Source organism: Ochlerotatus camptorhynchus, unplaced genomic scaffold, assembly GCF_037179485.1.
Source record: "Ochlerotatus camptorhynchus isolate MF236.1 unplaced genomic scaffold, CSIRO-AGI_Acam_v1.1 ptg000550l, whole genome shotgun sequence".
Lineage (NCBI taxonomy): Eukaryota > Metazoa > Arthropoda > Insecta > Diptera > Culicidae > Ochlerotatus > Ochlerotatus camptorhynchus.
The window spans coordinates 4,802,025-4,825,000 of record NW_027041033.1 but is presented as its reverse complement, the minus strand read 5'-3'; the positions used below and the strand labels follow the sequence as shown (position 1 = coordinate 4,825,000).

General features: G+C 43.7%; 1 protein-coding gene across 2 annotated transcripts in view; it reads left to right on the top strand.

The window, feature by feature from the left end:
* The window catches only part of Grik (grik), a 57,944-nt gene extending 35,823 nt beyond the window's left edge, over nucleotides 1–22,121 (top strand). The window contains exons 3-8 of one of the 2 annotated variants that reach the window (XM_065236407.1): nucleotides 17,958–19,552; nucleotides 19,608–20,032; nucleotides 20,195–20,310; nucleotides 20,444–20,593; nucleotides 21,019–21,168; nucleotides 21,645–22,121. In XM_065236407.1, the coding sequence (XP_065092479.1) occupies nucleotides 17,958–19,552; nucleotides 19,608–20,032; nucleotides 20,195–20,310; nucleotides 20,444–20,593; nucleotides 21,019–21,168; nucleotides 21,645–21,917 (2,709 nt within the window). In that variant the 3' untranslated portion in view covers nucleotides 21,918–22,121. The remainder of the gene's footprint in view (nucleotides 1–17,957; nucleotides 19,553–19,607; nucleotides 20,033–20,194; nucleotides 20,311–20,443; nucleotides 20,594–21,018; nucleotides 21,169–21,644) is intronic. The other variant, XM_065236408.1, reaches the window with a different exon arrangement.
* The last annotated feature ends 855 nt before the right edge of the window (nucleotides 22,122–22,976 follow it).

Genomic DNA, 22,976 nt, shown 5'->3' with positions numbered 1-22,976 from the left:
GGATCAAAGTTTTATACACGTTAATTTATAGTGTTTCAAACTTTGAAATGTTGAAAAAATTTCACCTTCTATTCAAGTGTATTGAACATTGAATCACACTACTGTTCAAAACAGATGGATTTAAAGTGTTTTGCATGCCAATGCGATATGAATTGCTTGCTCAGAAAGAAGGGTAAACAAGAAAGAAAGGTAAACATTGAAAACAAAAGTTGTGATTTTATCCTATCAACCCGCCTCATATATGAGAACAATCGTGGCACAGTGGAATCGAACGAGGACTCCGGCAGCGGCACACCCCAACAGTCCATGATCGAATCCCAAATCAGACCATTTAAAAAGTTATGTGAAAGTTCTGGCCTCTGGCAGTTTTGTTTTTATATATTTAAAAAAATCATTTTTAGAGTCGGCAAAGTGGAAGTCGATAAAGTAGAATATTGTAGAATATTGAACTATGATGTGCAAAGCTATTGATTTTTTTTATAATCCATGTATTTGTCAAGGCTCAAATGCGTTAGCTTTGCGGAGCCGAATATTTTTTACATTAATATCATTTCTTACAACTAATGTTAGTAGAACGGGGGCCGATTAAAGGGTGTCCACGATGAAATTGCCACACTATGAAATTGCTCTAATTTTTTAACCGTTGTGTAGAATTTAATGAAAATTTGGGTGGATTTAGTTCATAGTGCATTATTTACATCCTGCAAGTTTTAAAGTCCTGTGATCAAAACTCGCGGAAATGGAGTCGAAAGAACAGCTCGTGCGTGATAAAATCTTGCGCATTCATCACGAGAACAAGGATCTCTCGCATCGTTCCATCGCTAAAACGTTGGGAATCGTGAATTCCACGGTGTCGCGAGTGATTAAGCGGTTCGAGGAACGGTTGACCACCGATCGGAAGCCCAGAAGTGAAGGAAAAAGTATTCCGTACAACACCAAAAATCACAACCGCGTAGTTGGGACCTTCAACCGAAATCCGAACGCCTCCGTTAGGGATGTGGCTAAGAAGCTGCACCTAAGCCGAAGTTTTGTCCAGAAGGCCAAAACTAAGGCTGGGCTTCGAACGTTCAAGGTACAAAAGGCCCCTAATCGCGACGAGAAGCAGAACAAGTCCGCCAAAACCCGTGCCAGGAAGTTGTACCTCAACATGCTGACGAAAGTTGAATGCTGCATCATGGACGACGAAACATATGTGAAGGCCGACTTCAAACAGATCCCCGGCAACCTGTTTTTCACGGCCAAGGATAAGTTCAGCGTTCCGGAGCATGTCCGCACTCAGAAGATGTCCAAATTTGCGAAGAAATTCCTGGTTTGGCAAGCCATCTGCACGTGCGGGAAGCGGAGTGCACCTTTCGTGACCCAGGACACGATGAACGGACAGGTGTACATAAAAGAGTGCCTCCAGAAGCGGCTGCTTCCTCTCCTGAAGGCCCACAACGTCCCAACAATCTTCTGGCCGGATTTGGCCTCATGCCACTACTCCAAGGACGTGCTGAAGTGGTATGCGGACAATAAGGTCAATTTCGTGCCGAAAATGTTCAACCCTCCCAACACTCCGGAGCTCCACCCCATCGAGAAGTACTGGGCGATTATGAAGCAGCACCTTCTTAAACGATCTAAGGTAGTGAAGACAGTCGAGGAACTGAAGAAAGTATGGGTTTACATGCAAAAAACGGTTGATTCACAGGTTGTGCAGAATCTTATGGCCGGGGTTAAGGCCAAGGTGCGGGCATTTGCGTATGGACTGTAAATAAAATACGAGTAAAATGGTAAAATGAAGTTTAATAGTTATTTCTCAATCCCTGAAAATTTGATGGCAATCGGATGAAAACTCGAATTTTGCGAATCAATTTTGTGTGTGGCAATTTCATCGTGGACACCCTTTACTCGCGGCTTACTCGAGATTAGGGATTACATTTATTGATCATTTGGCCAAACTCTCCATTACCTATTCAAAGGTGCTTTTGAAATCAAATATTCAAACGTAAATTTTCCGAAACCCTTTTCTTTACAAAACCGGATACGTCCCTTTGAAAAAGCAAACGAGAACTGGCTCACTTTCATTCGAAGTTCTCATTTTATTGCATGACGTTATCAATGCTACATCGAAGCCAGATGTAAACAAAAGAGACATTCATCGAATTTTCCAGGAAAAAAAGGGATTCAACGTGAAGCAACTACTTGGAACGGAATCAAGAACCATTAAAATTGTTCGCTATTTGCTCTGACGCCTATTGATGAGTGAATGGATTTATTCACCGAATTTAAGCTTCCATGATTACTCAACGCATTTATCGAAGAAAAAAACACGCGTTATGAAAAAATTAAAATCGGAATTCAACTTGCTGGGAAAAACTGCTACAAATCCGAAAAAATTACTGTACTGAACAGTTCCGAGATTTGATTACCTACTGCTGTGCAGTGTAAACATTTTACGGGTGCAATTTCCCTCTCTCTCTCTCTCTTCATTCCATCAGACTAGATGGCATTGAACGCATTTCAAACGCATTTTTTCAACTGAAAAGTTCCCTATTCATATTCTGGCGATGCACGCGTTCGGGGAAATGGCATTATGAAATATGGACTTTCCATCCAATCAATCTCCCCCTCACTCAAGGATAAATTATTGCACACTATTCAACTGTCTGTGTATTTCTATATTTGCCATGGACCGAGACTAGCGGGAAATATTTTCCGCATCATTTGAATCATGTTACCGCTACACGTTGTCAGTGCTGTGCATGTGCATTAGCACGGCCGACTAATGTTTGCTCAGTAGCATATCAACAGTATGGGGGTATGGGGGGTCCGATTCATTCGATATTCCTATGTAGAATGTTGCATGTTTGTTTTAAATTTTACAATTAATCATGTTACCATGCTTCTGTGTTAATTTTCTGTTACGCATACACTTAGTTCCGTTAATTGTTAACAGAGGGCAATGCGAAAAAAACATGCATGGTACCTCTATATATGCATTTAGATTAACATCCCTTTCTAAGCCCCGCCCCTAACATAATTTCCCGCCGTTTTTTAAGAATGGGGCTGGGCAGAAAGTATATTTTGTGCAAAATATGTAACAAAGGAGGGACTTCAGATATTAATCTAAATGTATATATAGAGTTACCAGACATGTTTTGCTGTGTCAGGTACTCTATTTTGTAGTCTGTGAGAGGGAAATCACAAATAGAGTGTCTTCAAAATATATGGCATGTTAATAGATTGAACTTGTGAGAGCGAATTTTTCTCTCTTAAATTTAATTTTTTTTGCTCTCTGGAGACTGGTAGTAAAGCGGATAAAACGGTATGGGGAAGAATCATTTTTATTTAATTGTAGCTTGTTTAACAATAATTTCCCGGAAATAAGTGAACGTCAAATCCCATGAATGATTTATTTAGGCTGTCGTTCACTTTGTTTGACCTGAATAAGCATTGAAAGGGAATTACTTCCACTACTCTCAATTTCTATAATTTCTGCCACAGGAAACATGTATTGCTGAGAAAAATGTCCAACCATACTGATTCTCGCATACTCAACCAACGGATGAAAAGCATGGTTGATTTTTGGAACAGATGTTGCTAGTAAAAGCAAGTTACGACGATTTATTTTGTATGCAGAAATCCGGAAATTTAGATTTTAACGAAATATTTACCATTTCTGAAATCATTACATTTATTTGGTGAGGGTGTTGGATCAATTTTTTACGCAACACCCCTACACCTGTTTTCGCTTCCAAAATCAATAGCTTTGGAAAAATGTTTAAATCTCCATACATTATTGTTCCGGTTAACTATTTGCCCATTGGAAGGTGGCGCCATGCTGTTCAGTAGTGGTGAGATCAAAACTGACAGCATGCAGGTAAAGGACGAAGGCGATCGATATCTGTTGGAAGTAGCTGCACCTATCCAAGACATGGATATGGATGATGTGATCACGAGCTGTAATACCATAGAGGTAACTCTAAGACCAGAAGGTCCCGAAGAAACGTGCACAACTTTTTGGCTCTGGTACTATCTTCGGTCCCAAGCTAATCCATGCACCCCTCGAAACATAAGAAAATCCAGTAACCCCTCATTTTGTCTGTCAAACGTTCATAGCAAATCAAAACAAACATAGTGTAGTACTAGAATGGGGTACGTTAATTGATTTGCTTGGGACCAATAGGCCAGTCAAGTAGTGAGCCAATTTTAAATCGTTAGTTTCCACCGGTTGGTAATACTCTGGAAGAGGCCAAGGAATTGCAGATTCAGCTAGACAAAATGACGAGCTCAGAAAATGGGCATCCAGCCGTACAGCGGTTTTGCACGGAATTAACGCGGAGAATCTTGTACTCCGTACATTCGAAGGGATCAATCTCGACCCAAACCCTTCTGTTGATGCCTTAGGACTGACTTGGCTTCTTAGAAATCCTCCTATCAATCCCGACAAAGTACTAACCAATCGACAGGTTCACTACGTTGATCGATCCATTGGGCTTCATCGGTGCCACTATCACAGCTGCTAAGGACTACATGCTACTCCTATAGACGTTGGAGGATACATTTACTTCAGGAGACACAATTTATCACAATACAGAAATTCCTGGCAGTGACAGACCGCCACAATCATCGAGCGAATTGCATAGGTGAGCTACAAAATGTTCATGGAAGATCTGCAACGACTGATACGGCCTATATGTTGAAGAAACGTGCACCAGAAGCTGTTCCTGTTCCTGGTCCGAATCCACTGTCGACGTACCAGTCTAAGCAGGTGAACCAGAAAACGGCGATCCTGCAGGTGACGACTGGTGAAGATGAAGAAAACCCTCCGCAACCAGATCCGGTTCCAGTTCCAACTCCTATTCAAAAACGACGGCAGATTCAGTCGTACTGTATGACTTAAGAGGGAAGATGTTAGATCGTAGCAATCGACTTAAGTCTTTTCAGAGGAGATTTTTTCGCTTTGCTCTTCGTTAGCTACCCTGGAGAGACTCCGAAAAACTTCCCTAATTACGAAAGTCGATGTAACTTGTTGAACCTACAACTTCGCAGTGTTCACCGCGACGTAGTTAAGGCTGTCTTCATAGCTGATCTCCTGTTTTCGGACATTTACTGTAGTCCACTTTTGCCTCATCGAAGCAACCATTGACTGCGTATTATCAACCGGTGGAAACTAACGATTTTAACTTGGCTCACTACTTGACTGGCCTATTGGTCCCAAGCAAATAGATTAACTTACTCCATTCTAGTACTACGCAATGTTTGTTTTGATTCGCTATGAGAGCTTGACAGATAAAATGAGGGGTTCGTGGATTTTCCTATGCTTCGAGGGGTACATCGATTAGCTTGGGACCGGAAAGAGTACCAGAGCTGAGCCAAAAAGTTGAGCACGTTTCTTCGGGACCTTCTAGCAACAATCAATACGAAACTAACGATTATAATTTGGCTCACTACTTGACTAGCCCATTGGTCCCAAGCAGATCGATTAACGTACCCCATTCTAGTCGAAATTCTAGTACTACGCAATGTTAGTTTTGATTCGCTATGAAAGCTTGACAGATAAAATGAGGGGTTATTGGTTTTTCCTATGTTTCGAGGGGTGAATCGATTAGCTTGGGACCGAAGAGAGTACCAGAGCACGATTATGAGGTCTATTCCCGTACTTGCCTTTTCGCATGCCCTGGTCATGCGATACCTAGTTTCCAAATCAGCAATTACAAAACTGATGATGTACCAAAAAATAGTTGCGATTTGTTCAACTCGGGGGCAAGTTGACAACTCCAGTATATTTCCTGTGTACCCCGAAATTTTGGTGCTGGTGCACGGAAAAATGAGTCTATGCATTAATGACTATTTTTCAACCACTTTTTAGAGCTTGTTCGGGCTGTCATAGAGTGGTTGAATTTTATAGCAAAAAAGTGTATACAATTTAGACATTTCCAGAGAAAACAATCTTTCAACAGAAGTGTCTAAATTGTATTCTCTAGTGGCTGAAAAAAAAACTTGGAAACAAGTATTTTCCGAAAACGCCGCCGGCTAACAATGATTAACTTTTTCGCAGGTAGATACATTGTTTATAGTATCATCATAATAGACAATTTGATAGTAATTTATAACTTTCCTTTTGTTTCAAGAGTGTGGTGAGAACTTCCAGAAGAAGTCGTCATCATCGCCAGCAGTGGGAAGGAATTACTGCTTCCTTCGCAATAGAGTGCTGGAACGACAACCAAGTTTTCTTCCTATTCCGTTTCCTATATTCTTCCATGATAAAGTTGGAGGAGCTAGTGAGCAGCAGATTCAGCTGTTACAAGTGTTGTCCGGTACAGTTGGACAGGATGTGTGGGATTAGGGGGATCAGGCCAAAGAGATGGCCGATGCTAATAGTAAGTATATCTAACAAGGTACATTCTTTCATTATTTAGTAACTTTTGATCTACATTACAGAGGGCTTCCAACGGTAGCACGATCCGGATCGAGTTCAGTGGGCAATGGAACGGGAAGGTCGCCGGACACGTAGAAAGTGGCTGAATTTGAAGTGTCTCTGATTGAGTTAGCCTAGGATGCGCAGCAAGTTTTCGTCGATGTTTCCGCGATATGGAGTACTGGAAAAGTTCCAAAACTGGCACGCCTACGTCACGGAATGGTTGGTTCAAGAGGGGAAGCTGGCAGCAAAAGTCTGAAGATTTCCCCGATATCTGCGTCACCATGTTGAAGTCACCAAGAAATAAACGGTCTTCATTATTGTTGTTTTGCTACTATTTTTAATAAAATATGATGGAAATATACGAAATCAACCATTTAAAATCGTTCCGGTGTACACAATTTAACCACTTTTGAGAAAAACGTCTTTAGTCATTAATGATTAAAATTTAACCAGTTTCGAGAAAAACGCGTTTATTCATCCGATGAGTAAACAGTGTTTATTCATTTTATGAGTATGTGCGGGTTTTCTCGAAACTGGTTGAACTCTAAGCATTAATGCATACTTTTTTCTTAGCGTGTGGTTCTGTCAAACTCACGAATTTCAGAAGTGTTATCTGAATAGGGTGAATGTGGAAATGATGTAAAGTACATAAAATTTTAGTTTAAAATTCATCTTATTGTCACGCGCCTAACAAAATAGGACTCGCGTGTGGAACTCGTAACGTCCCACGTCAAAATTAACATTAGTGACATATGAAGGCCAGTGATGCCAGCTAGAAATGTCGTTTTGATTTGCAGTCATATGCACATAATCATAATTCATAATCGTTTATGAAACTTTTTTTGTGTAGCCTCGTTTGTTTTTGAGCAGTACAGAACCAAATGCTTAAACATGTGGTTTTTAAAACGAAAATATGTGATTGTCATCGAATTAATCGAAACAAACGAGAATTGAGCGGGGATACTTTCAGTGTTTTCTACGCTATTACTATTATCATCGATAATGAACAAAGAATGGTTTTGCAGCGAGTAAGAGCGTACTAATTAGAAGCTGCTAGTACTGCAAAATGTACTATTTGAGGTACTAGCATAAAATGAGTACAATGTTAGTACAACCATAGAGGTAACTCTAAGACCAGATGGTCCCGAAGAAACGTGCTCAACTTTTTGGCTCAGCTCTGGTACTATCTTCGGTCCCAGGTAAATCCACGAACCCCTGATTTTGTCTGTCAAGCTTTCATAGCATATCAAAACAAACATAGTGTAGTACTAGAACTTCGACTAGAATGGGGTACGTTTGTCGTTTGCTTGGGACCAATAGGCTCAGTCAAGTAGTGAGCCAATTTAAAACCGTTAGTTTCCACCGGTTGGTACAACAGTGTTCTTTGTACATCTGTCGAAGGTCTTAAATGCAAAGTATTTGTATTGCCTTTCTAGTATCTAGTAAAACGAACCACCATCAATAGGTTTCAATTCGTTTGGATTTATTTCATTTCACCTCGAAAATCGTTTCGCTCTTTTCATATGGAATTATTGCATGTTGTTTGATATCCACACATGGTGAAACAAAATGTTGGTTTCACGTAGAGAAATACCGTTGCGGCAGAGAAGGACAATCCCTTTGTTTACATTGTTTGGCAACATTTACTACTTGTAAGTGGGTATGAAACCTCGCGTGAAACAAAGGTTATCTGTCACCTTGCCGGGGGCTTGGATTTGACAGTGTAAATTACAACTTATCTTTCAGCCTATAGCTGGCGCGATTTTACTCCGGCGGGGCGGCCTAGAGCAAGGGTACTTCCCCCAAAGTCGTTCGGATGATTGGGTGAAACAACAACAAAACAAGAAGTTATTAAATTTTAGACGTCTATTGGCTATTCTGACCTTCCCTTTCTCCTCGCTGTCCTCGGTGTCACACCTCCTTCACTATTGCTGCCTCGCAGCGGTCCTTATGTAGCAAGGGAATGAGTGGAACTCGTCTATTGGAACCTCCCTGGCGACGTTGATGATGAATCACCGGATCAGGGTTTTGCATTTTCGAAACAAAGAAAAGAAAATATCATTTTCGTGTAAGTCATCGTGTTTCTTGTTATCGAGTCACGATGAACATTCCTCTTTTCAAACATGACAGGTGTTGCCACGACCACAGCACCGGCAACCCGGCCCGCGGCGCTTTCGCTGTAAACGATTGGGCGAAACGAAGGTTCGCTCAAACAACACTAGGTGCGCATTGAGTGGACGGATGAGTGCAATACAGATCTCTATACAGGTTGAAATCAATAGAATAGAATACAATAGAATAATCGATTTTGGAATGTTTACCTATTGCGATAATGTGGTATCTTATCTATTTACCTACCTTATAAATTAACTTGAAATTAATAGGTGAGAGTAAGTTGTGCTTATATAATTAACTTAATTAATGCTAATTACCCTACTCTAAAACTACAGCTAAAAATATTGCTAGATATAGCAAAGTTGTTTGGAAATAGCGACTCAATGATTGTGAATTACTTTGGTAGGTTAGAAACACTTAATTGTTTAATGCTAGAGATTAATTATGTTCCCATAACTATCGTAGCAGATAATTAGACCAATACGGACGAGGAATTAAGAGGAGTCACTATCAGTGTAATAGTGCACTGTTTAATGTGAGTAAGACTTTATAATGAAATAGTACACGGTGTTTATTAATTTGTTTTCCAGCTTGAAGCATAAAATATACCTGCTATCAAGAACGGTGCGAGGTTTTGTTCATTAATAACAACAGGACTATCACTTGTTTCGTTCGTCGAGTGCTTCAGTTCATTTCATTTGATGCAAAAACTTGTTTCAATTGACGCAATGAATGACTCGAAAACTGCTTCCTTCGTGTTTTTTTCCACTTTCACTTCAATTCGGTACTCATTCGACTTGTCACGACCTGAGGACAGAGGCATCAAAATATAGTATCCGGATAGGGAAGGCATCCAGATTAGGTGTAGTAATAATATATTATTTTATATTGAACGAAAATTAAATTAACGAGGCCATTCTGGACCAACATGGCGGCCATCGGGATCAGGGAAAGTCTCAAATACCCCACAATATGGGTATTTTCGGAACGAGGACGACATGAAGTCATAGAGGTAACTCTAAGACCACTGGGTCCCGAAGAAAATCATTATTATTTTTGGCTCACTCAGTACCAGAACAACGGTCCCAAGCAGTCCCAAGCTATTTCACTCACCCCTGCATGTTCTGCATGAATCCACACACCCCTGATGTTATCTGTCAAATTTTCATAGCGAATCAAAACAAACATAGTGTAGTAATAGAATTTCAACTAGAATAGGGTACGTTAATCGTTTGCTTGGGACCAATAGGCTACTAAAGTGGTGAGCCAATTTAAAATCGTTAGTTTCGTATTGATTGTTGATGAAGGTGCGGAAAATCGATATTCGACGTTATTTTGGAATCCAAAATGGCGGCCATCAAGTTTCCTAAAACGTGTCAAATACCCTAAGGGGCTGTCCATAATCTATGTAACTGTCTACGGGGGGGGGGGGCTTGACAATTATCCACGGTCCATACAAATTTTAAAATTTTTGTATGGGCGATTGTCTACGCAGGGGGAGGGGGAGGGTCAAGAATCCCAAAAAACTGTCTACGTAGTTTATGAACAGACCCTAAGATATGGGTTTTTTTCGGAACGGAGATAACGCGTGGTTGCCGAAAATCGATATCCGATGCTATGTTGGACTCCAATATGGCGTCCATCGGGTTTCACAAAAGTGTCAAATACCCTAAGATCTAGGTATTTTTGGAACGGGGACCACGCGTAGATGCTGAAAATCGATATTCGATGCCATTTGTAGCCTATTTGACACTTCTTCTTAAATTGAATTTAAGGATGGCATCGCACATCGATTTCTGGCTTCTAGATGTCAGCCCGATTCCAAAAAAGACGGCGCGACATCAATTTTCGGCATCTATGTCCCATCCCCATCCTGGAAATACCCATATTTTAGGGTATTTGACACTTTTCCGCCAATCGGAAGCCGCCGTTTGGATTACAAAATGGCGTCATATATCGATTCCCGGCTTCTAGACGTTACCCGGTTTCTTAAAAAACCGTTTGTATGGGTGTTTGATGGATTGCTAAAATGGCGTCGGATACTGATTTCCAATCTCTAGACGTCATCGCGATTCCAAAAATACCTATATTGATGGGTATTTGACAATATTTCCCACATGTTCTGAACTCGGAAGCCGCCATCTTGTATTTCGAATTGGCGTCGCATATCAATTTTCGATCTATAGACTTCATTCCGATTACAAAAATACCAATATTGATGAGTATTTGACTGAATTTCCACTTTTACGTAAATCGGAAGCCGCCTGCTTCGATGTCAAAATGGCGTCGGATATCGATTTTCATCCTCCCGATTCCAAAAATACCTTTATTGATAAGTATTTGACAGCATTTCCTACTTTTTCTTAAACTAAAAGCCACCATCTTGAATTTAAAAATGGCGTCGCATATCAAAAGTACCCATATTGATGGGTAAACAAACCACCCAACAATGATAAATTTTACAACCACGTGCACAGATCTATGCGCACACGCTTAAATGAACCGAGTTAACAACATAGACGGCACACGCTCGTGTGAAACAAGGCTGAATTACATTTGGCGACAAAACTACACAAAATGGGATAAATTGTTACAGGTTACAATAGCAAAACACCATTGCCATTTTCACATCATTCCCATCTGCTTGTCGGTCGTCACTTAAATTTATCAATTACCTCTCCAATGCACTGAACATGTCCTTTTTATAATGCAATGTGGTGACTAATGATCAATTTTGGAATGTATACCCTTTCTGAAAATCTTTTGTAATGTTCTATGAAAGCCATACACTTTTTCAGTGGTTTTGTTGCACCATAGTACACCTTAAACATCCATCTTGTAGATCTTAGATGAATGAGAAAGCTTTGAAATTATTGTAAGATAAAAGTCTGATGCGCGGAGGGGCGACAAAATCGGGTCATTACTGTATTATTAGTTTACGAGCGCTCATGGCCACAATAATCTGGTTGTTTTTCTGGTAGGTAACGTTCGATTGTGTCGTTTGACCTGTAAACGGTCAAATTTGATCGTTTGTACGTCAAACGACATAACCCAAACTTCAAATCAAACGTTCCCTGCCAGAAACTCAGCCAGATTGTGGCGGCCATGAGGCGCTCGTAAAATGCTACACTCAAAAAATTTCACACGTTTGATCGAAGTGTTTAAACACTTGATTTTTTAAATGCAGAATCACATTTTCTTTAAGTGTATTTCACCTTGGTTCGATGTGTTATACACGTTAATTTAGAGTGTTTCAAACTTTGAAATGTTGAAAAATTTTCACTTTCTATTCAAGTGTATTGCACATTGAATCACGCTACTGTTCAAAACAGATGGATTTAAAGTGTTTTGCATTTCAATACGATGTGAATTGCTTGCTCAGAAAGGTAAACATCGAAAACAAGAGTTGTGACTTTATCCTATTAACCCGCCTCATATATGAGAACAACCCTGGCACAGTGAGATAGAACGAAGACTCCGGCAGCAGCACACCCCAACAGTCCATGATCGAATCCCAAATCAGACCTATTAAAAATATATGTGAAAGCTCTGGCCTCTGGCAGTTTTGATTATATATTTGTCGTTTCAATTTTTAGAGTCGGTAAAGTAGAAGTCGATAAAGTAGAATATTGTAGAATATTGAACTATGGTGTGCAAAGCTATTGATATCACCATATGAGACACATAGAATCCAAGTGTGTCACAATTAAAATCCATAGTGTTCAGGCATGGTTCATAGCATAAGATTCAAGCATGAAATGGATGTGTTTCACAATAAGCGCAAAATTAAGTGTGAGACACATGATGATGGCGTGTGGAATTTTTTGAGTGTAGATAAACAAAAAGCTCTTCTGGACCATTTATTCAATCAATATAAAGTTTAGAAAATAGCATTGTCCATAGACTCTTCTAGTTTGTATGCTCAACCGATGGACAATTGTACCCCACAGCACTTTCATTCATACGGGAGATAACTATAAAGACACCCCCTCCCCGCTCAACTCTGCTACAGCTTTCTGTGTATGTAATATATATTATGAGTTTCGAGGCACATCGGAATTCCTGCAAGTCGCAAGCGGGAAATATGAAAAGCGTAAACGATCTCGAAAATTGTTTACAGTAGTAAATGTAACTTTGAGTGCGTTCCAACGCCACGCGCCGCACCCCATCGGTCGTGTACTCGAGGATCTGTTTCACCTACTATAGAGCTTCAAACCAAGCAAACGGCAAGGTTGGAGCGTGGCCGTGGGTGGCCGCTTACGCTATTTGCTCTCATCTACACCCTGGTCCCTTCCGCCTCCCCCCACTCCAGCCTCGGCTCCATTTTAAGTTGAGTAAATGTAAAAGATAAATATTTCCCCTGTCTAGTTGGATTCCGGCGTTTTGTGCAGTCGAGTCAAGTCCGGAATTAGCCCGAAATTGTTGATTTGACTGCAGTCATTTCCCGCTAAGAGGGCCTCGAAATGGGGAAGGGGGAACTATAACTATTGCTCTTGTCAACAGAGCGCAGGCTTCCTCCTACTAATCATCATCATCATCAGAGCCCCAGTCCCAGTATCAAGTTGCGTGTTAATTTATTCATGCCCATTCATTTGCCCCACCGGAATAGCTCCCGGATTAGGATGAGGTATTGTTGAACCACCGGGAAGCGACGAGCGAATGGGGAAGGGGTGTTTATTTGAGAGGGATGAAATTTATCTGCTTTTGAGTGGCTATGAATAATTGGTCTTCCTGCACTGGAAAAGTTGCTTTGAGGAAGCAGGGAGGGGGAGGGGGAGGAGTTCGTCGATACAATAAATGTCAACACATGTGACTGGGTTGCTCGTTAGCGGGAAATGGGAAGCGGGATGGCGGTTGGTGAGGCTGAAATTATCGGATGATTAATTCATTGGAAGATAATTTCCGTCGGTTGGTTCAATTCGAAGTAGATGAGAGCCGGTATAAATAGTAGTATTGATTCGAGGGGAGGAATTAATGGTGCACGCATGTCTATGTCACAGCTTGCCGCCGATGCTCGATCGCGGATCCGCGTTAACTGCAGCTCAGACGATTTGCGATAATGTTCTGTTTACGGCACGTCTCGCCAAACGCAATGTGGCCGGAAGGGGAAACGAAACGGCAAGTTTGACAGTTGTCACAAATGACATCAAGAAGCCTAACCGAAATCGATTTGGTTCTAACTAGTTTTCAATCCGACAAGTAGGCTTACTCAGGTCGGGCTTTTCCTTTGCCGCTGTCATTCCGCTTGGGCCTTAAGACATTGGGATCAATATGACCCGTAGTGCATCTTCAAAGTGCAATATCATGTTCTATGCAATATTTGGGGATGATTGGTTGTAACCCAGCTTTCCGCATCGCGTTTGAAATTAAAATGGAAATTAGTTTGGGAAAACCTATTTTTTCATTTTTGGGGACCACAATTTTACTTGAATCATGCAACCAATCATGTAAAAGTTTAGTCCAGAAAATGCATTACAACATTGCCGAAGGATGTACAGTGCTACAATGTCTCTAAAAAAAGTTATAACTGTTCAAAGATCGATGTTTCGAATTAAATGCCAAAAATCACTTTTCCTGCCAACACTGCCGGTGTACCAATGAAAGTCAGATTCCAAACTGAAATAATTCTCATGAGCGTAGTTCGAGAGGGGGGTTTACTATACCTCTCACTCATATAAATGGAGGTAAAGCTTCAAACTGAAATAACTGCCAAATTTTCGGGCAATCCAGCGCAATGGCCATTGTTCTACAAAGCGTCCAATGATGCGTGTGGCTACAAGAACCACGAGAACCTGATGCCATTGCAGGAAGCCCTTGAAGGTGACGCCCTTTAGGTGGAATCAGGTCAGCCGTTTCTTCCAGAATCTATTCCGAAGGTCATCGAGAAACTTCGCAGCCATTACTCCAAAAGCGGATAACCTGCGGAGACCGCGGGACTTCGACATCATCTCGTCAACCCGCTTTTGATAAAATCCTTGGTTGCCAAACTGCCCGATCGGGAAAAACGTGAATGGGTTCACTACCGGAGAGGCAAGAAGGAACCAACGCTACGAACACTAACGGATTTCCTGATGGAGATCGTGTCGGACGCTTGCGAGGCTAATGTTGATATCGATTTCAAGACAGCATACCAGCCAAGAGGTGGGCCATCGTCCGGGAAGAAGACCTTTAAGGAGACAGGTGCGTTGTACCGTCACAACGAAGCCAATAGTTTAGGTTCCAGTTCAACCGACCGGAAAAGATTGAAGCCGTGCAATCAAGGTCACAGCATGGAGCTCCGTCTTCGGCACTGCGCGGATTTTAGGACGCTTCGGTATGCGGACCGGATGAAGGTAGTAACTCGCAACCATGGAAGGCAGTGCAAGTTTGAAATCCGCTGTAACGTTGGCATTTGCAGGGAGTTCCACAATCCGCTGATGCATCCAGTGGGAAATGCTGTTGGAATGAGCGTTCCAACTGCACGGCCATGTTCCGTATGGTTCCGGTATAGCTCCACTGGATAAACGATAAGGGAAATGCTCGAGCAGACGACCAAACAAATCGACGATCGCTTTGAAACCGGCCTACTATGGAAAGCAGACGATCTACGGTTCTCGAACAGTTTCCTCGTGGCCGTCAAAAGAATGAAGCAGCTGGAGAGGCGTCTAGAGAGGAATCCGGAGTTAAGCAAGCAGATTGACGAATACCAGGAAAAAGGTTATGCACACCTGGCTACCACGAATGAATTGGCTGTAACTTCTCCCTACGAGGTCTGGTATCTCCCACTCAGCGTAGTACAAAACCCCCAAAAAACCAGGTAAGGTACGTCTTGTGCGCTTTAGCATCCCGACTGTGCAAGGGGTTTCACTGAATTCGCAGCTGCTGAAAGGGCCCGACATGCTGTTTCCGCTGATCAAGGTTCGGTGGAGATTTGAAGAAGATGTTTCACCAAATGAAGATTCGCACCGAGGATAAACAAAAACAGCGGTTCGTCTTTAGGCAATCTCCGGACGACTCGCCAAACATCTAAGTCTGGACGTGGTGACATTCGGATCGACCCCTTGCTCGGCTCAGTTTGTCAAGAACCGCAACGCTGAAGTATTGGCCGTTCAGTATCCCGAAGCAGCTGCTGCCATCATAAATCACCACTACGCACTTCGACAGCGTCGACTAGGTGGAAAATGCTGTTGAAGTTGGCGCAGGAGGTGCGCTTGGTCCACCAGAAAGCAGGCTTGGAGATCCGGAACTGAGTTTCCAATGCACCAGAAGTTCTCCAGGCCGTTCCAGTACACTTCGGGTGCGACAAGGATACATCTAAGGATACATCTAAGGAGTCATCTGGTATCCGGACATGGATGAGTTCGCAAGAAATGATGCCGTACTTGCTCGAGCGAAAACGACCGACGGAAAGACTATTTGCAAGCTGCGTTTCGATCCGCTCGGACTACTATCGCCGTTCACCATCCACGGGAAAATAATAATCCAATACCGGTGGCGTACCAACTGCGACTGGGATCAGGAAATCGGCTACAATTCTTGGGGGTTATGAAGCCGGGGGACAAGTTTATTGCCGGAGGTTGAAGCCATTAGGATTCCTCACTGCTATCTCGGTGGTGCCAGGTCGGCCGAAGGTGATTCGCTGAAAATACACGTCTTCACCGATGACAGCGAACTTGGATACGACTGCGTAGCATACTTGACAGCGGTCATCGAAGAGAAGTCCACTGCAGTCTAATGATGTCCCGAGATAAGGTGGCACCGATAAAACGTCAATCGATTCCCCGCCTGGAATTGATGGGTGCTGTTCTGGGGGCTCGGATGAGTCAAACTATCCTGGGCACGCACTCATTTCAGATTAGTAGCACCGTCTTCTGGATGGACTCTCGAACCGTGTGCAGTTAACTCAATTCCGGTCAACACCGATACAAGCAATTCGTTGCATTCCTGATTGGTGAGATTCAATAGCGGATTGGAGATGGGTTCCGACCAAGATGAACATCGCAGATGTGCTGACGAAGTGGGGACAAGGTTCGCCATTGCAAAGTGAAGGAGAATGGTTCAACGGGCCAACGTTCCTGTATCGGCCGGAAGAGCAGTGGCCAAAGCAAGAGATGATGATTGAAGAAACAGATGAGGAAGCAAGAAAAGGAGAGCCGATAGCGACTGCACGGGCTACGGCGAAGCAGCGGCAGCTGTTCGAAGCGATGGCACTCGGACAGGAAGAGCTCCAGCAGGCGGACACAATTCTTTGGCGGCAGTCACAGTGGGACTGTTTTCCGGACGAAATGAGCGTGCTCATGGACAACTTGAAGCGTCATCCGGACGGAACAATGACGACTGTCAAGAAAGGTAATTCAATCTACAAATGTTCACCGGTGTTGGATAGCGAAGGCGTAGTACGCATGGACCGTCGACTTGCGAATGCCGAAGCGAGTTCTTTCGACAAAAGGCATCCGATCATTCTGTCCCGATTCCACTACGTGACCCAGAAACTGATCCAGCACTATCATGAAGAGTTCGGGCACGCAAATTCGGAGACCATGTTCAACGAAATAAGGCAGCGGTTCCAGATTCCAAGAATGCGTCCGGGTGATCCAGAAAGTAGTTAGCGATTGCGTCTGGTGTAAGGTAAACAAGTATCGTCTACGATCGCCAAGGATGGCTCCACTTTCAGTTGAGCGAGTCAGTCCTCATCTTTGGTCTTTCAGCTCCGTGGGCATTGACTACCTGTTTGGCCGTACGGGCGGTGACTGAGTCGTGTCAAATGGCCATCGCTCTTTTCCGTAGCAAGTTCGGCAAGCCAAGTCAAATCTTCTCCGTTAATGCTACATGTTTCCAGGGAGCAAACAACGAGATGGTCAAGATGGAAAACATCAACCAAAAGTGCGTGGAGATCGCAAGCAGTTCCACAACCACCTGACACTTCATTCCGCCTCGAACCCCACACATGGGTATCTGGGAGTGGATGGTGCGGTCGGTGAAAGAAGCGATACGCGTGCTGAACGACGGATGAAACCTGACAGATGAGATCCTGGCTGACGTACTTGCCGCAGGACTCGGATGAAACCGAAGCACTGACGCCGAACCATTTCCTACGGGGGACAGTGTCTGGTGCATACTCGAGAGTGGATGATGGATCGACGGATCTTGCAGAAGCTCTGCGAAACCTTTACAAACGCTCGCAGCTCCTGACAGATCGAATGTGGGAAAGATGAAGTAAGGAGTACCTTCTGACGACCGTGAGATTAGTGACAAAACATTTAATTCGTTTACTTACCTGATTGTGTTTCTCCCAGAAAACCCACCAAACAGATTGCGAGATTCGACTGTATTCTAATCATATGGCATTTGACTTAACAAACATTCGTGAATTTACATTCTCTCAACCCATCCAATCCGGAAATCTACCGCAGGTATCTCCACTAAAGAAACTCATCTTTCATACCTTTCCCTTTTCCAGTCCGGCGTGGCAGCCATCTTTGGACCGAGCTCCCCGACGGCAGCCGTCCACGTCAACAGCATCTGCGACGAGAAGGAAATGCCGCACATCGAAACCCGCTGGGATGCCCACACCCGGCTACCCATCTTGAATATCCACCCTCACCCGACGATCCTCGGTCGGGTCTTCCTCGATCTGGTGGTGGCATTCGAGTGGAAGGACTTCACCATCATCTACGAGTCGGGTCCCTGGCTGCCGGGTATATCGGAACTGCTGAAAATGAACGACCCCAAAGGCTACACCGTGACCGTTCGGCAGCTGGACCTGAAGCTGAACGGCAACTTCCGACCCGTGCTACGGAGGGTCAAACTGTCCGACGACAAGCACATTATTCTGGCCTGCTCGATCGAGTCCATGCCGGAGGTGCTGAAGCAGGCCCAGCAGGTCGGACTGATGACCGATCACCATCAGGTCATCATTACATCGATGGATCTGCATACCATCGAACTGGAACCGTACCAATACAGTGGAACGAACATCACCGGCATTCGGTTGCTCGATCCGGAGGAGGATAAGATTCACCAGGTTACGGAATTCCTAAATGCTTCGCAGATATCGAAGACCTTGGAGTTGAAAGAAGGCCTAAATCCAGCGACGATGCGTGTCGAAACGGCGTTGATGTACGATGCGGTTCTGCTGTTTGCAGAAGCGCTTAGGCACTTGATTGGGATCGATCCACCACACCCGCTGGAGACAATGTCGCTGAAGTGCGACGATGACGACACGTGGAACAACGGATATAGCATAATCAACTACATGAAGACTTCTACGATCCACGGACTGACCCGGTGGGTGAAGTTCGATCACGAAGGACATCGAACGGACTTCTTGCTAGATATTGTGGAACTGGGACCGGCCGGTTTGGAGAAGATCGGAGTTTGGAATTCGACCGAAGGGTTGAACTTCACACGGAAGAAGGAGCACACGGCGCTGGCATTCGACGATGGAACGCTGCAGAACCGAACCTTTATCGTTCTGACGGCACTGTCACCTCCGTACGGTATGCTCAAGGACTCACCGACTCGGTTGAGTGGTAACGATCGCTTCGAGGGGTTTGGAATTGATGTTATCCATGAGCTGTCGTTGATGCTTGGATTTAACTACACCTTCGTCCTGCAGGAGGACGGAGTTTACGGTTCACTGAATCGGGAAACAGGCAAGTGGAACGGAATGGTACAGGAACTGCTCGACTGGCGTGCAGATTTGGCCATCACCGATCTGACAATTACGTCGGATCGAGAAAGTGCCGTAGATTTCACCATGCCTTTCATGAACCTGGGTATTTCGATTCTCTACCGGAAACCCACAAAGGAACCTCCTTCACTGTTCTCCTTCATGTCTCCCTTTTCCAAGCAAGTGTGGCTGTATCTGGGTGGAGCGTACATGACGGTGTCAATGTCGTTGTTTATCCTGGGTCGACTGTCGCCAAAGGAATGGGACAACCCGTATCCTTGCATCGAGGAACCAGAAGAGCTGGAGAATCAGTTCAGTTTCAGCAATTCGATGTGGTTTACGATCGGTGCCCTGCTGCAGCAGGGCTCGGAAATCGCTCCCAAGTATGTTAAGCTAGTAGACCGTTTCGGGGTTGATTAATACACGTTTGTTTTCCAGGGCTTCGTCGACCCGTGCCGTGGCTTCCATCTGGTGGTTCTTCACGCTGATCATGGTCTCTTCGTACACTGCCAACCTGGCTGCTTTCCTGACGGTCGAACAGATCCATTCGCCGATCAGCAATGCCGAAGATTTGGCCGCCGCCAGCGGAAGCATCAAGTACGGTGCCAAGCGTGACGGCAGTACGTTCAGTTTCTTCAAAGATGCCGAGTACAAGACGTACCAGAAGATGTACCAGTACATGATACAGAATCCGGAACTGCTAACCTCCTCGAATCCGGAGGGACTGCATCGGGTCAAGACGGAGAACTACGCTTTCCTGATGGAATCGACCTCGATCGAGTACATCATCGAGCGCGAGTGCGACGTCACGCAAATCGGAGGATTGCTGGACGATAAGGGCTACGGGATAGCGATGCGGAAGAGTAAGTTGGCTGACGTCGTAACATTCTTGTTCTAAGATTTGGCTTTGGAACTTCCAAGAAATTCTTCTCTTGAATTAACTTCCCTCCAACAACCTTCTTCTAAAAGTCAAATTAATTTGTCCTGAACGGCCTTAAGATCTGAACTCTATGACCTTTTTCCAGATTCTCCCTACCGCAGTGCCTTGAGCGAGGCTGTCCTGCGGCTGCAGGAACAAGGTGTTCTCACCTCCCTAAAGCGCAAATGGTGGAAGGAGAAGCGTGGCGGCGGAGCCTGTTCGGTAAGTACTGAGCGTTCCCGCTCTCTGAGACAAGCACAATGAGAGCACTTTCTATCTCTCTCTATCTATGTATTCCGTTCATGATAAACGATAACTCGGTTCTTTTGGTCAATTCAAACCGATTTTGCAATAGAACGCGATGGAGGAAAGCGGTGCCCTTGCATTGGAAGTTGCCAACGTGGGAGGCGTGTTCGTACTGCTGATCGTCGGTTGTGTCGTGGCATTATTCATAAGCTTCTGCGAGATGCTATGCGACGTTCACAGCCGTTCTCGGGAGCTGAAGGTTCGATTCCCTATCTTTCTCTCTCTCTCTCTTTCTCTCTCTTTGGATGTTACTGCTGCTGTTTATCGTTTTCATCATCGACCTTAGAATAGATACGCTACGCTGTTCGCGCTTTTCCCGGTCGTTTCGTGCACCGTATTTGACCCCGTCCCCTGAACATGAAGTCCCAATCACCCCCTCGCAACCTCCGTTTGGTTTCCTAGGTTACAATTCCGCGCGTGTAAATCATTGCTTCGAACCCTGTACTGAATTGGTCACATCTCCAATCCCCTGGAAACTTCCCTAAGCTATGGTATTGTAGTGGATTTAGTTGACCCTCCCAAGAAAGGAGCGTCCTCTTCTAAGCCCCTTTTTAGTTGACTGTCCCGAACACTGGAACGCACACTAACCGCACGCTAACACATCAATACATATTTCTCTTGCAGCAAGGCTCCGCAGACGACGGTGCCGAAGAGCTCGGCATGGACAATGTTGGTGGTGTGTTCTTCGTACTTTTTGTAGGTTGTTCCACGGCCCTGGCCTTCGGCTGCTGTGAGCTACTGTGCGAGATTTCCAAATACGCCCGGCAGCACAAGGTATGTGTGGGGTTGTGTAAGAAGTTTTTTTTTCTGTCACTGCTGCGCCCACTAACCACCATCTTCTAATCATGTAAACAAAAGTGCAACTAACCTGTAAAACCGATGTGAATGTGCTTCGCTTGTAGCATGAAATATTTCTGCTGAAACGGTAAGTAAAAATTTGATGTAAAATGTGATTTTTTTGACAGCGATAACATCGGTTGCAGAATCCACTTAAAATGTCAAAATTATATCACTTCCATTCTAATTCTATTCTCTCAATACCTATAAACTTTGTTTACTAATTGCTTCAACTATTGCCGCTAAAATCTTCACCAGCTACTATGTCGTTCCCATCAAACAAACAAAACAAAACAAAATCAGATCACAAACACATTTTCGGTGGATTCTGCATCTTTTTTTTTTCTAGTCCAGCACAAAACCCACGATCTCAATACTGCCCTTACTTCTTTCCCTTTCCCCCCTCCTTTCAGATGTCTTTCCGCGAGGAACTGATGACCGAACTGCGGTTCGTGGCCAAGTGCTCCGGCAACACGAAACCGGTCCGCCACCGGAAGAGTTCGTCCGGTTCGAGAAATTCGCTGGAATCTGGCCTATCGGAACCGCCGTCAGCCGACGGCTCGAAGATGGACTTGTCCGGCGGCCCGGCTGCAGGCGGAAAAGGTGGCCAACAGACGAACGGAAAATCCTCTCTCAATGTGCAGCTCAAATCCAACGGTCGGAAGGCCGTTACGTTGGATGATTGAGGTTATGTTGTCCTTGTGAAGGTTTGGATCGTTTCACTGAAAATTTGATATTGTTCTAGAGGTGAAATATTAGCGTCAAGAACTAGTTCAAAGTGTGCATAGAAAGATGGTTTATTTTAGCAGAGAGTGAATATGGAACATGTTCGTTGTATTTGTTTTCTTAGTGTGAAATGCTTAGCAATTTAATAAAAGCACTGTTATTTTTCTGAAAACTGCAAGTGTTTTTTTATATATTTTATACGGCCCTAAACAAGAGAGATAACTCTAAGATCAGAAGGTCCCGAAGAAACGTGCTCAACTCTCGTACTCTCTTCGGTCCCAAGCTAATCGATGCACCCCTCGAAACATAGGAAAATCCACGAATCCCTCATTTTATCTGTCAAACTTTCATAACAAATCAAAACAAACAAAGTGTAGTACTAGAATTTCAACTAGAATAAAATCGTTAGTTTCCACCGGTTGGTCCACTTGAGTTCGATGCATTCAATGAACTTGCACTGAAGAAATTGAAACTCAACTAGTAGTAACTACTTTAACTATATGTTTTTATATTACTTCTGCGTGAAGTCAACGATTTACATAGTTGAAGATGCTAATTTCAAATAACAGACTAAAGTGGTAATTGTTATACGATACATAAGGAGATGAAAGTACCCCTCACCATCCCTCTCCAACGGGGGAGTTTGGTAAAGAGAGATGATCAAACCAATTTGTACCTTCCTAAAAAGTTGTCATTGCACAGTTGTTCCACTCTCTATACAAGCAATTTCACACTGCCGTACTCTAACGGAACTATCAACTCTATACTTTCATCTCCTCATCTATCGTATAAAAAGTACCACTTTAGTCTGTTATTTAAAATTAGCATCTTCAACTATAGTAGTAACTAGTTTAAGCACCGTTGTTGGTGGTTTAAGTGTCCCACTAAATCGCTATTCGTCTGGTTGACCCATAGCTTGGAATAAAGAGACAGCCCGAATAAAAATTTCCATTAGCCCAACGTTGAATTTTGATGTCTACATCAGCATCGAAATCAAATGTATTCCTGATGTCAAACAT